Source organism: Eleginops maclovinus, chromosome 8, assembly GCF_036324505.1.
Source record: "Eleginops maclovinus isolate JMC-PN-2008 ecotype Puerto Natales chromosome 8, JC_Emac_rtc_rv5, whole genome shotgun sequence".
Lineage (NCBI taxonomy): Eukaryota > Metazoa > Chordata > Actinopteri > Perciformes > Eleginopidae > Eleginops > Eleginops maclovinus.
The window spans coordinates 7,912,213-7,929,179 of NC_086356.1; the positions used below are offsets into that span (position 1 = coordinate 7,912,213).

Consider the following 16,967-nt stretch of genomic DNA (forward strand, 5'->3'; position numbering starts at 1 on the left):
GTTGCCCACACAGATAGAGATACTCATTGCTCAACTACAAATATTATCTTTTTGGATAAAGGTGTGTTTCTAATGAATGTGGCTTGTGTGAGTATAACTGTTAGAGAACCTAGGGCTTTCTTTGGAAAAGCTGCATCCAATGCACCTGTTTCCGTAGGCTCTGGCATAAAACTGGAGCACAACCACCTCTCTGTCTTTCCAAAGTTCAAACAAAAGTTGTTTTTTAGGATATTTGCGAAAAAAAACTCATTCCAAAACCTTCATAAAAACATCTCAATGTATCAGTATGCTAAAATAAGTGCCATTTTGACAAAATATGGCTAAATATGCTGTCAGTTTTCCCATCTAGCTGAACTAGCTCTTTGTGTTTTAACCTTGATTTACTTGAGTTTGCTGCCTCTTCTGTTCACCCACACTGTGTTTTTGGACAGCAGCTGACAGGTTACTTCTGTTAGTAGGCTATTGCTAGCAGATTTTCCTTCAGGCAACATTGCACAACAGTGTGTGTTTGCTTCTTAAGGCATTGTTTCCCTGTAATTTAGTAAAGAAATGCATTGAGATTGGTTTTAATGGATTAGGCTCAGGTGTACACTGTAAACGCTAATGGCCTGTTCCTGTTTCCTAACAAGTTCTTCTACTGGAATCAGTTGTTAAATGACAAGAAATTCCTCCATTACCAGTTTATCTTCTAGCACGCTCATGTTTCATATGTGGCAATTGTTATTCTTTTAGATTTTAAAATTCTGCTGTTTTTGTCTCTCTCCACAAACCAAAAGTCTATGTTAAATATAACATAGTAACTATAAAACAATTAAAACCTGTTTAAGACTGCGACAATAATCTGGTTGTATGGGAACTTAATTTGTAGAAGACAGCATTGGTAAGTTAGTAAAAATAAATTAAATGGCAGAAATAGAAAATCATAAAGGCCTTTTTCATGAAAAGAGACATTCACTCCACTGAGCAAAGCACGTAATGGTTGTTTGCTTCAAGCTCTTCCATGAAGATCTATCAGGATTACGTTAAAAAGGTTTGTTAAGAATCTTTCTCCATTATCAGTTGCATAGTCTTGCAGCATGGGAGAAGGAAAAATGCAGGAAGGAAGAGAGAGCTTGTGAAATGTTACTTCACACAGGAAATAATATGATTCAGTTGTGTGGTACTGTGACAGATTGTGACAACACCCCGAGCCCTGAATTTCATTTGAAGGGGGAAATGTATCAGTTGTGTGTTGTGTAACTCGAGTCATGTTGGCTTTCAAGCAATAGGGCAATTGACTCATGGCTATACACTCATACAGAAACACACACACACTCACAAAGAGGAAATTCAATCACTTAAATGTGACCGTGTCACATTAACAAGGACACTTCACTTCCTTCCGGCCCTCCCCCATTCATCTCCTGCCTTCCTCTTCCCCCCCTTCTTACCTTGTGTCCAACATCACTAGTCAGCTGCCCTTCATTTTCTCTGTAAGCAGTAAAACAGTGAGTCTATAGTACAAAAAACTAATGGGAGTAAAAATCCTGTACGGAGAAATGTACTGGAACTAGCACGTTCCTGGCTTCGTAGCATATTCGCTGCTAGCTTGCTAGCTACAGTGGACTTTAAACTAGGTTACCAACTAGGGCTTGCAATCTTTCACTATGTCACCAAGCTACTCTGTCTACATAATTGGTGAAAATACACAGATTAATGTTGCCAGCTGTATCTGGTCTGAATGGGCCATAACAACTTGACAATTAGCCATAAGTTATACAAAACATTTCTGAGAACTGTTTTATATCATCACATAATCCAAACATAATGCCTGTGTGTACCTTCATCCTCCGTTTCACTTTTCCATCACCAGCCTATGTGTGGACATAAGCCAGACTGCCAGAACATGCAGACTGGCCTTGTGCCCAAGCTGTGAGACAATATTTATAATAGCAAGGTACCTTAGCTTCCTCCAGGCTATGATCAACTTCTCTCATTTACCAAAACAATATTTGTATTAACTTCACCGATTGAAAAAGTTGTAGGTGTAGCAAGAAGGTTTGACTGCACATATGCCCTTTGGTTACAGATGTTGGAGGAAAAATATGAAAATGTTTGAATATGATCTCAACGTTCCATCCTGTGATGCTTTGGCTATTCAAAACGCACACCAAGATTTGAATGAGGAATAAGTGTTTTATTGTGAGTGTGGGAAGTGTGTGGACACAATAGGGGTTGAAAATGTCCTGCTACTGGTAAAGCAGTACTATCAATGGGGTGCTTTATGTGATGCATTTTGTGTTATACTTTACTGTTCTTCACATTGGTTTCCATGGACATAGGAAGTGATCAGTATAGCTTGCAGTGCTAGGAACTTAATATTCTCTGTAAAAGTCCACAAGAACTTGGAGGAATGTTGCCTTGTTAAGTCTCATTAAGAAAAACAGCCTGCTTTTTAACAGGATGGAGATGTTCTCTTCATGTAGAGGTTTGCAGCCTTTGGTATATGAAGGAAGGAGGAGAGGTCCGGGCATATAGCCCTGAGGGGACTCCGGTGTGACACACCATCCAAACAGCCTCAAGTCTGTTTGTGAGGAAGTCCAATATCACATTGCAGAGTTTAGTCCTTAAAGCTCTGAGTGTTACATTTGCCAATCAGTTTAATGGGTGAGGTGTTGTTGCTGAGCTGATAAACAAACAGAATTCTGACATAGGTGTTGTTAATTTTTCGGATGGGGGGCAGCTGAGACAGCATTCTTTGTTGTGTCTGTTTGCAAACTGGGGAGGATCCAGGTTGTCTAGGATGTTGTTTCTGATGCGTTGGCAAACCATGGATAGTCAAATAGGGCAGTGAGTTAACTCAAGGCTCAGGAGGAAGTAGGCAATGCAACAACCAAATAAGGAAATCCCAATAACCATTCACAAAAACCAGTGGGAGTAAAGGCAATAAGGCACGTTTGTGTGCCGAGAGAGAGCCTGCAGCCTTGGGTTCACTAGGTTAACATGTTAGGTCCAGACAGGAAAGGATTCAGTGCAATGACCTTGTACCTGTGTGTGTTCTGCAAGTTGGGCCATTGAAACAGGGATAAGCATGCTGGTTACCTGTTTCATTACTCATTAACCTGAAGAGTCTCCACAAACAGCTCTGGACAAACAAAACCCCCAAAACATTTCCCAAAGCATTGGCATCAGGTGTTTTCTTTCGGCAATCCAGGTTTTAGTTCCCCTGGAGTTGAAAAGTAGTTCCCTTAGGGTCACCTGATTTTTGTCAATTTCTTCATTATTTGTCATTGTTATATTGAGTAAGAACAGATTATACCATGATCTAAGTGTCTGTCTTTGACAAGAATGCAACATGCTGTTTGTTGCTGTTTTCATTTCAATAGAAGTGTGAAAAAATATTGTATTTGTTCTTTGGTCGTTCCAGTGGAAAGGTTAAACTGTTTATCAGCCACAAGAATTCGCCACAGAAAGAAAATATGGATCAACTGAGTAACAACAGCCACCATGCCACTTACTCACTTCCGCAGCTCAGCTCTCCCTGCCTCTATCCTTGACCCATTCACACTCTCTCTTCCCTTTTTCTCTGTCTGTGTCCTTAAAGCCTCTCTGATATGTCATCCCTCATATATTCACACACCTCAATTTGTTTAACTGTCATACCTCTCTCTCTCTCTCTCTGTTTGTATCGGCACACTGGCACAGACACATGACAAACGACACAACCTCATTCATGAAAATGTTGCAGCACTCAGTCAAGGCTTAACCACTGGATTATGGGATTAAGTGTGGGGTTGATCTGGAACATACACACATGAATTACACACACACACACACACACACACACACACACACACACACACACACACACACACACACACACACACACACACACACACACACACACACACACACACACACAGTGTGTTGTTTTCTATGGTGTGTTGGTATGTTTTAGTTCTCCTGTCTAGTCAACTTCATTTGTACTCAAGTTTTCTCTACTATATCAATAACAGTTTCCAGCACTATGCATCAATCCTCATTTATGACATATATCATACATTTAATACTACAGCTATATTACAAACTACTCATTTAAAGTCCAAAAAAGATGGTTACTGGCTTACTTGCAAATTAAATTGATTGAAACCATTTTCATGTGTCGGGATGCTTTACTGTTGCTTTCCTGCACACATTACACATTATTCTTCTGCGCTGCATGTTTTTTATAAGTACTTAACACTTTTCTGGCTATGTTCTACTTTAAAGCCCTTAATCTTTTATAATAATGTTCCCTATTTGTTGTTATGGGTCTGTATGCTTAGTTGATTTTGAGTAACACATAGGCACTAAAAATGAGAAATGCTGCTGCATTTACAAAAAAAACATTGCATTCATGTAATATGTACTGAGCCTGTCAAATAGAAATAAAAAACACAATATAGAAAGGGGAGAGAAAGACTCAGGATTAGAGGTCAGAACATTTAGTAAACAAGGAATACCAGAGATATTTAGCAACACTGACATGTGCAAAGCTCATAAACATAATACCCTCGCTCTCTCCACTATATTGATGGATGACGGCATGCAGGCGAGGGATGTTAAGGGGGTGAATAGATGGACAGGTTGTAGCAGAGCGAGGGAGGGATGACATCAGCGCAGAATCTGTTTCCAGCCAATGGCCCGGCAGCCCCCTGCCTGCTGTCTCCGCCCTCCCACACCTCTCCCTTGTTGCTACGGTAGCAACACCATCCCGCCAGTGAGAGATGTTTAGGGTTGGTTGTAATGACTTATGGTGTATGTGTGTGTTTATATGAGACACTAAAGCTGCAATCAAGCTCAAGTAATCATCTATCACCGACCCCACCACCCCGATCTCCTTCCCTCGTCCATCTCTCTAATCATCATCTTCCATCTCTTTTTCGTCTTCATCCCTGTTTTGACTGTCGCTTTTTGCACCTTCCATCCCACCTCTCTGTCTTAACGTGCTCGCATAATGTTGCCTCGTAGCAAACTACATGCACAAATTAGGGACATGGTATGCATAATTTTATGCATTGAGTGACTCCTTTCACTTTCAATTCATGTTTTTGAACAGAATACTCCATTTCCCCTAATTCAAGTTAATATAGTTTTTTTCATACTGTTTCATATAATAAACATAGACTTCTTTTTATTGTTAATGCCTACAACCTGTATTTCTGTTGTTTTCTTGTGTCCAAGCAACATTTCTTCTTTTGGGGTTGGGTTTTGCTTACTGTCAGGCTAGACAGTCTCCTTTTTAGTCAGACAGGAACAATGACATTTAACAATTTCAGCAGTTTCTGAAAACGAACAACAGCTATCACGTGTCACATTAACAGTCAGAACATACTTGCATTATATCAGTTGCCACTTTTTGGCATATCCAATAAAAAAAATAACCACACTTGAGTTGAGTTGAGTATTGTCGAGCAAGTCAAGCTGAATTTAAACATGTATTTTTTTCCTACATAAACCCACTAATAACAAATCCATTATATTGTATTACAATGATCAGATTGTTTCTCTTTCAGCTTGAGCTTCTGCATTTTTGGAGCCAGTCTGTTTGTGTCAGGGTGTCTGCGTTTTTCCTCTCATTTGCTGCCGAGATGCAGTTTTTTCTTCTTGTAACCATGGAAATGGGATCAACATGCAAATACCTGAGCAAGCTCACCAAGGCTGTGTGATAGGAGATGCAAATTATGTTTCCGTTTGAAGGATCATATACCCACACACACACAGATGCACACTTAGACAGACACACACAAATGTTCTTGTGAGCACGTATGCCCACCCTAATGTGGTCCAGCACATTGACTTACCATGACCGGATAATATTAATATGATAGATGAAGAAGTTGCACTGGACCTTAAATGAAAATAAAATTCAAATATGATGTCATTTACAATGGAATTCTGATAAAAATCTGAATTTAAATGATAAGTTTCATGCAAATCGTAAAGCTGCATTAGTTATTTTTTGGCCACAAGGGGCAAGTTGACAGAAACTGTACTAGGCAGCTAATGCCTTTTTATAAAGTTGCTAAACAATGTAAGTAAATAGCTGCTTTCTTTCACAGTTTCACAATAATATTTAATATTTTATTTTTCCTGGCTGTGAAACACTTTAACTTTTAAAAAACAATTACAATTTCACTATTATTAAAATACATAATAATTATGCACGTTTAAAGACTTGAATTAAGGCCAAAATATTCAACATTATTCATATAATTATTCAATTTATTGAGTTGTTAAGGCTCCTTGCACCCTTTTATTAAATCATGACAAACTAGGATTCAAATGTGGCCATGAGGTGGTTAAGACATGGCGATTGTTGCCAGCTTCACTGTTCGCGCAATGGAGTCTAATCTCCTTCCCCATCGGCTCTCGTTTCTGTCTGTTTTTTGGGGTTTTTTTTATGAATGAAAGGCAGAGGAGAAAAGGGACGGAAAAGTGGACCATTTTGATTGGCTGCTAGATGTTCACGTCACTTCCGCTCCAGCGCGACGCACCCATTCACAGGGAAAAAGAGAAACAATGCACACCCGGAGAGAGAGAGAGAGAGAGAGAGAGAGAGAAAAAGTACTGCGGACTGAGTGCAAGGAGTAGTGCGTTTACAATGCGTGAATAGAGTAACTCCACCGTAGGAACCATATTTTGGAAGGCGGTGCAGGCACACTGTGCGAGAACCAAACCGATTAGATAACTGACAGTGAAGCCTACCTACGCAGCCCAAATTACGAAGTGCTATGGAGGACCTACGCGAGATGGACTGCCCGGTGGTGAAGCGGTTCTTAAAGGACGACAGCGCCAAGTGCCTGCTGCTTGACTGCCGCTCTTTCCTCGCCTTCAACGCGGGACACATCCGCGGGGCCGTCAACGCCCGCTGTAACACTATCGTCCGCCGCAGGGCCAAGGGCTCCGTGCTCAGCCTGGACCAGATACTGGCCGGGGACGAGGAGGTCCGTGAACGCCTCCGCTCCGGGATGTACTCCGCGGTGGTGCTGTACGACGAGAGGACGCCGGACTCGGACACGGTCAAGGAGGACAGCACGCTGACTCTGGTGCTCAACGCAGTGTGCAGTGACTCCTCCGGCACACAAATTTACCTGCTTAAAGGTAAATACCTGCTTTGTTATTGAACGCAGACTGTGAGGTCAGGTGCAGCATTATATTTTTTTCATCATAAGCTACACTCGACAATAGCACCGGTATACTCATTATATTTCAGGATTCTGCCTTCATAAATGGCATTTATTATTTGATTTAACCCTAATGTAGGACAATAAAGGTGTGCAAAATGTATAATAGTAGATGTGATATTAATGATTAAAAATGAATTACATAAAGGCTTAATTCAGCCTTTAAATTTGGCAATAACAAACTAAACAAGGACTATATTGTGTTGTTATCACTATTTATTTATTTTGTTGTTAATTTTGTTTTGTAATAATATATCCATATACAAATGGAGCTTATTTTTGAAATCTGTTCAGTAAACAGAAATGAAAAATATAGAACACGTGTTGTTAAATAGATCATAATGATTTGTTAATGATTTTTTTTAAAGCTTTACAATAAACAATCAGAGCCAATAATATTTATACATTTTTATATATTTGAACAAAAGTTGGGATTTCAAATGCCACCATCCTATCTGGGTCATTGCTTATTTTGTTTTTCACCGACATTCAATATTGTTTTTTATTGCCTTCGTTGAAGGCTGAATATGTGTTTTTGTATTTGTTTTATATACAAGAGACATTTCCTCCTAATTGTGCCTACTCAATTTGTATGCACTGGTGTTATTCTTTTTCTACAATACACACACTCACTCAGTCACTCACAGCTGAACACATTGACACACAGACATGAGCTGAGAGAATGAGGTAATGCCAATGCGTAGAAGCCACTTCAAACCGGAGGGACTTACAAGGCACATGATCCTTTCAAAAACAGTCTCCTTCGGGTAGAAATCACTGATATAAAGCTGTAAAATACGGGAAAATCATTGCTTGATTGACCCACCAGGCTATATTTAGACCGCAGGGATTCTGGTAAGGCTAAGCTGCTGCAAGCTGTGGCGCATTCTTTTTGTATGTGAGTTTCCTAATGACGTAGTTGCCTTGAAGCACAGGAGAGTATGTGTGTAGCTTATAAAGATGACATTTCTCAGTTAATCTGAAGTGATCCCGAAGGTGCAGAGAGCAGTAATCAGCCTGCAGATTCAAAAAAGAAAAAAGGATGACGGCATTGTTTTCAAATCCACGGTAGTGACCACAATAGAGAGTAGTTCAGGGCCTGGAGAAATAGACCCTATGTTTGTATCATTGTGCAGCAATGTTTAAAGGAGGCTGCCATGCTTTTTAAGTCCTTATGCATGCTGCTATGCATATAACTTCCCCTCCCTCCTACCCACACAAAAGAAAATCACTGTTCCATGAGGATCTTACTTTTCCAAGTAGTGATTATATCTCAATCTGATTGTGTCTAATGTGATATGTAGGATGAATGGTATTTAATCAGGATGTCTTTTTTCTAGGTGGATACGACAGGTTTTTCTCAGAGTACCCAGAGTTTTGTATAAAGACCAAATCCTTACCAACCCTCTCCAGCCAGTCCAGCGTTGAGTCTTCCTGCTCGTCTTGTGGGACGCCGCACCACGACCAGGTAAAAACAACACCGGATACAGACCTAACACACATAATCAGCCCTTAAGGAAAAATTTTAAGTACAATATTTAACATAAACCAAACATCAATGTCATGTTACTTCAGATGGTAAAAGTCAGGTTTAGTTTGAATCATCAACACCCTGATCTGCTGGGTGTAAACACCACGTATTTCGGTTCGCAACATCACTGTTTTCCCACGTCTATTCAAGCACATTTCCTTATCGATCTGGATGGTGAAAGCAGTAACAAGCTTGTTTGTCAGAGTAAAGGCCAATCTAGAAAAAAGCAAAGTAACCTGCTTGGAATATTTTCTTTTCTTTGAATTAGTTATTTGTCTAATGATAGGCTCCACTAGAGGTCACAGGTCAGTATTGATTCACCTATTCGTCATTTCCTGTGACCCGGTCAGTCTCGTTTTGCTGGTTAGTGATCTGCTGTTTTGGAGCCTGCATATTTTATGCAACGTTCAACAGTCACATGTGGCTCGGGGGTTTAAATCCCCCCCCGCCCCGGAAAGCATGAGGAAAGAGGCGCAGACAATCCAGCCTCTGTGCGTTTTCCTGAGAAGAATGCTCGATAGTCTCGGCCACACCATTCAGCATTAAAAGTAGCTTCCTGTTTTTTGGTATCTCACTCTCCATTTTCCTCTCAGCATACACCCCACCCCCCCCCTCCTCACATTACATCTCTTAGCATTATTGATCATTTCCTGACGCTGTGTCAGTACCGAGGTCGTCAGCGGCAGTGACATAAACAGACAGAGCTCTCTGTCAATAAGTCTCACTACCGGTATAGACTGACAGCTGGCTGACCCCTCACATCCATTAAAAAGGGAAAACAAGACTTCCGCTCTTACATTGGAATATGCTTTGAAAAAACAGTGATACCCAGATCATAATTTTACCTTGAATGCCTTTATGGTAGGCTGAACAAATTGTTTAAATACAAGTGGAACCCAGGTCATAATTTTATCTTGAATGCTTTATGATAGGTCACATTTCTCTGCTCCGTGAGATACTTCCTTTTCTAGGAAATGTAACAAGCATTCATGTCCTCAGTTGATGCTCAGACATAAATCATTGAGTAAAACCAACAGAGAATATTTCTGTAGTGTAAGCACAGAAAAAGTACATGGTGTCCTAGTTGTACATCTGTGGTACTGTTCAATTAAAACACGATAATATTTCCCAATACATTTTATGATTTCAACACTTTGTTAATCATTGATCCGTTTCCATATTGGGAACATGACTCCGCTTGAAGCTCACAAACTGAACCGCCCTTATCAAATGACTGTACATTAATCACACAGATAGAAAGCTACCCCTTGTCAATGAAAGGAGCGGCTAATATGATTAGAAGGATTTTTAAGAGGGATCACACTTATGCTCATGTCATCTGAACACTGGATTCTTTGACTCATCATGTAAGCTCTTTAAGTCGGTTCTGACTAACATAGCTCTGCGGGTCAGAGGATGTTACCTAATATAATGACTCAATGAATGAGTACTGAAAATCTGTCTCTTCAATTGATGTTCAACTAATTAATCATCCCTGTTCCATCCGTCCAGGGCGGCCCAGTTGAGATCCTCCCATTCCTCTACCTTGGCAGTGCCCTCCACGCCTCAAAGAAAGAGGTTTTGGACGCCAGAGGAATCTCCGCCCTGCTGAACGTCTCCGCCGACTGTCCAAACCACTTCGAGGGGGCGTACCAGTACAAATGTATTCCCGTGGAAGACAACCATAAAGAGGACATCAGCTGCTGGTTCCTGGAGGCTATTGAGTTCATAGGTCAGTGAGAAGCTGTGTGACTGCGTGTGTGTGATATCTTTGCAGAGGAGGTTTCTGTGGTTCATTTATTTACATTTAGTAGTTTGTTTTTTTAAATATGTCTGCTAAAACATTTCAATTCATTTTTATTATTAATAAGATATAAGTAGGGTTGCAGCTGGCTGAATTATTGTCATTATTTGTTAATCTGATTATTTTCTCCATCATTCATTGGTCTATAAAAAATGTGGAAAATGCACCTCACCATGTCCTAGTCCCAAATACATGAAATTACTTTAATGCAAGACAAGGAAAAGCAGCTTATTCTAACATAGCACGTTTTGCATTATTTCTCGAAAACCAATTATTTTAAATAATAAGATAATACAAATAACAGATTTGTTTGTTTGATGTTTTTCTCTGCATTTTCTGAGAATTTGTCTGAAATGTTTTACAGTAAAGAGTTTGCTGAAAAAATCCTTTCTGTGCTGCACAACCTGGGCCTATAGAGCAGGGAACATGATGAAAATCAGACATTTATTTATCTGGATCTTTCAAAATAATTGATGACAAGAAGCCTTTTATCACACACATTTCAGCAGGTTTTGCACCGATACAAAATACGTCAATACAAAACAAAAGTAGCAAAGCAAAACGACCGCAGGAAAGCATTTGAGAATGATAAAGACTGGTATTTGCGTTTGCTTTGCATATCCATGCTTTGCATCAGCATTGCTTGCGTGGTTTCAAGGCTGAGTGTATGTTTGTGAGCATGTACCCTGGTGTGTGTGTGTGTGTGTGTGTGTGTGTGGGTGTGTGGGTGTGTGTAGGTGCTGGTATGCGTCATAGTTAGCTGCTGTGGGACTAGAGTATGACTCATCCACTGTTACCGGGTGAACAGACGCCGTGTTGAGTTACCTGAAGAACTGTCTGTTTAGTGTAGACCGCTCAAAAAATGAAGCAAAAAATCAAAGAATTGGGTGCTTGGTTCAATCCCCCATCTATAGTGGGAATTTGATTTTAAAACGGCAGCATCGTGATCAGTAGTAAACACTGAGAGTAAATGAATATGCATGCAAAGAATATATAAAACAAAAAGTCTGTCCATTATTTTATTTTTTATTTCCTGCAGGCCACCATACATGCTCCATAAGATGACTGTCTGTCTAATTGTTCCAACTGAATCTCTTGGGGAAATGTGTTTACTGTAAACGATCTACTTCCTGAACCTTGTTGCTCGCAGTTACGCAGTATTCACATGCGTGTAAACATACCGAAAGAGGCAGACATAAATAGGATGGGAGGAAGTGCGAAAGAGGCTGATGACTCAAATTTATTTGCACTTACGCGTTTCTGATAAATGTGATTTGCTGCTTTCTCACTTTGACGTTAGTTTGACCGCACGGAGCCGGGAAGGCAGGAAAAGTGAGGAGAATGAATAAGAACAGCTTGAGGCAAAGCTGTACGTCTGTTGATTTAAAAATATGTAGTGGCTGTAAAAAAAGAACATTGGGGTAACAGTTTAAGGTTTATGGTGGCCACAAAAAGGAGAAAGGAAAATCGTTGACATAAAATTCCTCTCTTCATCAATTTTTTTGCACTCATGAGGAAAGGCTTGTAAAAAAGCCATTTTATTCTCTTTTAAATTTGTTGAAAAGTGAGATTTACATGTAAAGGTGCGTTGGTGCCATAAGGCCTTTAAAGTAGGACCACGTTCAGGAATATTTCACCATAAAATTCATCCTCAAATTAACTGCTATAAACATGTTTGGAACCCTTTACTTATAGATAAAATAGACCCTGGAAAAGTGTATATGTTGATGACTGAAATTGAGCTTAAATGTAATTTATTACCATCAATCGTCTGGGAACCATGAATGTTCCAAATCTGCCGGCAATAAAAAATGAAGATCAAATTGTGTGAATATTCTAAATCTTGTGCCAATCCATTAAGAAGAGGTTGACATATTTTACTGTTAAATCTAAATGAAATAATAAGTAAGTCCTCTGGTGAGCATGAACGTCTGTACTAAATCTATGGCAATATATTAAACAGTGATATTTCTGTGTAAAGATATTTGTCAAACTTCTTACCTGTGACCCTCCTCTCTCCACAGATTCGGTACGGGACTCCAGTGGGCGAGTGCTGGTCCATTGTCAGGCAGGCATCTCCCGCTCCGCCACCATCTGCTTAGCCTACCTGATGAAGAGGAAGCGGGTACGTCTGGACGAAGCCTTTGAGTTTGTGCGGCGGCGTCGCAGCATCATCTCCCCCAACTTCAGCTTCATGGGCCAGCTGCTGCAGTTTGAGTCGCAGCTCCTCGCCACCTCGTGTGCTGCCGAAGCGGCCGCCACGGCGAGCCCTCTGCTCGGACCCAAGTCCTCGACGGCCACCACGGTGACGTCGGCCACGCCCACCTCTCCGTTCATTTTTAACTTTCCCGTTTCCGTGATGAACCCCGCCTACCTGCACCACGGCCCACTTACAACGTCCCCCGGATGCTGATGGTTAGCCAATTGCAACCTTTACCCAATCAACTGACTCACAGACTGCGCTGCCAGAAAGAGCTGTCAGTAAGACAGTATGTACATGCTTCCAGGACAGGAAGGTGAGAAGCGTCACGGTGCCTGATCAAAACTTTTTACAGAATCCAGCCTTCGCTCCTTCCATTTAAAAACAAGGTTTCTTTTAATCGACCAAAAATGAACTGGCTTTCAAGCTCACGTGTCGGACCGACGTTAGCAGAAGATACACACTCTTCTTTTAAAACACAACAACATGCACACTGACCCAGAGAGGCAGGAGCAGCGGCACACATTCTCGCTCAGCCTCACACACACACACACACACACACACATTCATGACTACCAAGTGAATAAGCTCAGTATGAAGACAGGGTCTGTTGCTATGGAGAGGACAGGTCTTTAGGAGAGGAGATGGACACAGGAAGGAAGGAGGAATTTTAAGCACCCGCTCGTTCCCCTTTGGGTGTCCCTCCTGTTGGCAGACAAAAGAGAAGGGTGGAAAAAAGAGGCGAAGAGACGGTGATAGAAAGCAGGAGCCCCTTCCGTGACAGGTGCTCCGACCGGGGCTTCCTGTCTTTCAGGTCCTCTTCCTCTCTCTGTCGTCCTCCCCACCCCCTCACCTTCCTCTCCTCTCTCATCTCCCCTTTTCATCCTTTTATATTCCTTCCCTCCTCTCATCTCTGCCTCTCATCTTCGCCCTGTCCGCCCCCTCTCCTCTGCTCCTCATCTCCTTGCTGAAGAGGCTAAATAAATAAAATAAGATGCCAAATGAAGGCCAGGGCCCTGCTAAATGGACTGGGAAACCCCACTGAAGGGAACAGCTACTACTACATTACAAAAATGTTTTTTGTGACTAAAGGGCTGTAAGAAAAGCTGTAAGAAGACGAAAATGTGTTTCTGCTTTTTGAGATGAGTGGACTGAATTTGAAGCACAGTGGTTCTGCAAGACAGCCACTTAAAGGACCATTCAGCTGGTTATGTATGTCTCAACGTATCATACATATTATTATTCTTTACTATGAACCATTTCCAAAGAGTTTTATGGTTATTTTCTGAAGCAAATGAACTGCCGACACTAGCTGCAGTAGGATGCTTTGGAAAATGTTTTTTTTTTGTGGTTATTGGCTGAAATGTGCATCACCATCTAATGGTCCTTTACAGATGTGTGTGCCTTGTTCTTAAAGGTATCCTACAGATGTTGGCTTGTTGCTAGAAAGCCGATTGCTGAATGTCGGTCAAACATTACAAATGTCAGCATTTCAGCAGCGCAGTACAGACTCTTATTCCACAACGTCTAAAGCTTCTTCATCTCTCACACTCACAGATGCAAACGAACATAATGTATTTGAGGAATTCAATATTTACACCTTTACATAAACTGAAAATAATGAGAATTTGAACATGATAATTAGACAAGAAAAATACATTTGTCAAGTGTGCTTGTACATCTTTTATATGAGAAAATGTGTGACAATTTAGAGGCAACGTTTTTTCCTCTTGGCCATATTTTCAAAGACAATGCTGAGCAAACATCAGGGACCCTATCCCCTAGTGACTGATTGATTCCCCCTTTTTAAGTCCATACTGAAAAATGAAGCGTGATGAAGTAATAAAGAGAAGATAGCTTTGGGTATTTACGATGATAATCCAAAAACAGGAAGTTGATTCTCTGTTTGTGAAGATTGTCCACACATCTCCACTTCAATAGGGCGTCAAATCCAAACATCCTGCCATTTTCATAATGTCACACTTTAAGACAATGTTTGTATCGCTTCTGCTTTTGACTGAGCTAAGCTTTACACTCTGTGCTAGAAATCCAAAGGCACAAAGTCCCATCATGGTTGCTCACACACATATATACACACAGGGTTTCAAAGAAAATCTATTTCAGTTTTTGAAGATTGTTGGCACCTATCTCTGTAGCACTTTGAAGTGATGCAATACTGTATTTATAATTTGTGATTGATTTGCACATCATGGTGATGGTAAACTGAATAGACTTTGCATTGTGTCCATGAAGGGTGGGAAACAGAGAGAGATGAGAGAGCCAATCAGTGAGAAACGCAATACTTTGTACACATCTGTGTGGTAATCGTGTATTTGTCTATCTGTCAGCCTGTCTGCCTCTCTGTCAGTCCGTCTCTCTGTCTGGTCACTGATGTTTACCCATCATGGCAATATCAATCCTCCACTTGGACATTTATATATATATATATATATATATATATATATATATATATATAAAATAAATACAACTTTCCCTCAATTTTATTGTGGAATGAATTACCTGTACATTTATTTATTACTGAAGATCCACTGTTGAATAAAAAATGTTCCTAAATAATAGGTTGTATGTGCTTTCTTTTTATGGTGGTGTTGGAAACTAATTAAATAGTATGTATAAGCATACGCACAGTTTGATATGAGGCTTAATTGAAACCAGGAATTATATATTTTTGTTAAAACACAGGTATTTAGAAATGATTACAGACACGTGTAGAAATATACTAGATAAAGCAGATTTAGCAATTCATTTCGATGTGTCTGCTTTACATCATATGAAACCATACCTTCAAACTGATTTTTTTTTTTCACAACAGTTTTAAATGGGAGACATCTTGTGTTGTATTTATCTTTTATAATATCACCTCTTTGTTTGCGTTTTTAAAGATACGGTATGAGTATAAGCTTGGACTGCCCCCCAGTGGTGAGAACATAGAACTGTCTTCAGCCTGTTTTCCAGACGGTGTATCCACAAAGCATGGGCATAGCACTAACCAATCAGAAGGTAGCATATTTAAACGGGCATAGAAGCCAGGTGTATTCAATCAAATTAATGATGGCTGCATTCCACTCGCTAACGATATCAGTGTCAGCTGTGCTTTTCATCCGATGACAAGGCAAACATGTCTAAAGTGAACAGTACGCTACAGTTTACTAAATTACAATATGGTCTCGTGTTGATTCAGGAGGAATAACGGAGTCCAACGAAATGAACGTATCTTGAGAAAGGTAAGATAAATGACAAGACATTAGCAGTTTAATACAAACCAATTTTGAGTATCTCCATAGCCACGAACATGTCTGTTATAAAAATGAGTCTAAAATGATCGGAATCCTAACATATTACGGTATGTAGTAAATATGAGGAAAACACATGAGGAAAACTTAGTAAAGTATGTCTAAAATGTGCATAAAAACAACATAGTATGTCGAATAGTGTGTTGGAAATATAAAAAATATCACTAAGTATAGTTTAATTTGATTTACATGTGAAAAATACTATACTGTACATTAGACAGCTGTGCTGAGGAGGTATAGGTTGAACATATCATTCAAAAATGACATAGTATAGTATGTCGATTTGTTTGTGTCTTTTTATTAAATACTGGCCCTTCTAAATAAGAAAGATGGGCCTCATCGAGTCTGAATCTGCTGGGGGTATTGACAAATTAGATTTTTCTCATCGTCTTGATTCACGATCCATTACAGATTATTGTTCCTGTTAAAGAACTGCGGTCCATTTCTGCTCTTGGATTGGGTGAGCAGTTTTAGGATTAGTTTTATTGGTTTAAAATGGACTCTCTTGCTATGCCAGATCTCTTGGGACTTTGGTTAAGTGTCAGCAATACCTAAAGCTTATGGTTGTTTATAAATGCTCTGCCTTAAATAACATAAATCACTTGTTTTTTTGTCTTAACTGTGTAAAGTGATGTCTCCGTATCTTTTTGGTGGATTTTGGAGGTTGTGTTTTGTGGTGCAGTTTAAAATGTATTGCGTCATACTAGGAAGTGTCTTGAATTTAGAACATACAGTTGATTTAAGCTTAGAAAGAGAAAAGAAAATGAACCAGATTATACAGAATGTACTTAACTGCTTTAGTAAAGGTAAATTAACAAAATAATACATAGGCATTATTTAATCAAATGTACATCCAGTTCAGTGACTATGGGCTGCCAATCAACAGAATGAAAGAAGAGACTCAACACAGATA

At 39.9% G+C, this 16,967-nt stretch overlaps 1 protein-coding gene across 1 annotated transcript; it reads left to right on the top strand.

The window, feature by feature from the left end:
• Positions 1 to 6,543: 6,543 nt before the first annotated feature.
• dusp4 (dual specificity phosphatase 4) lies at positions 6,544 to 15,317 on the top strand. The gene is made up of 4 exons (XM_063889986.1): positions 6,544 to 7,122; positions 8,546 to 8,673; positions 10,249 to 10,468; positions 12,565 to 15,317. Exons 1-4 carry the CDS (start codon positions 6,753 to 6,755, stop codon positions 12,951 to 12,953), a joined length of 1,107 nt encoding a protein of 368 aa, XP_063746056.1. The 5' UTR covers positions 6,544 to 6,752; the 3' UTR covers positions 12,954 to 15,317.
• The last annotated feature ends 1,650 nt before the right edge of the window (positions 15,318 to 16,967 follow it).

Coding starts and splice junctions, on each gene's coding strand:
- dusp4 (XM_063889986.1), top strand. CDS start 6,753: ATGGAGGACCTACGCGAGATGGACTGCCCGGTGGTGAAGCGGTTCTTA. Junction 7,123..8,545: donor ACAAATTTACCTGCTTAAAG/GTAAATACCTGC, acceptor TCTTTTTTCTAG/GTGGATACGACAGGTTTTTC. Junction 10,469..12,564: donor GGAGGCTATTGAGTTCATAG/GTCAGTGAGAAG, acceptor CTCTCTCCACAG/ATTCGGTACGGGACTCCAGT.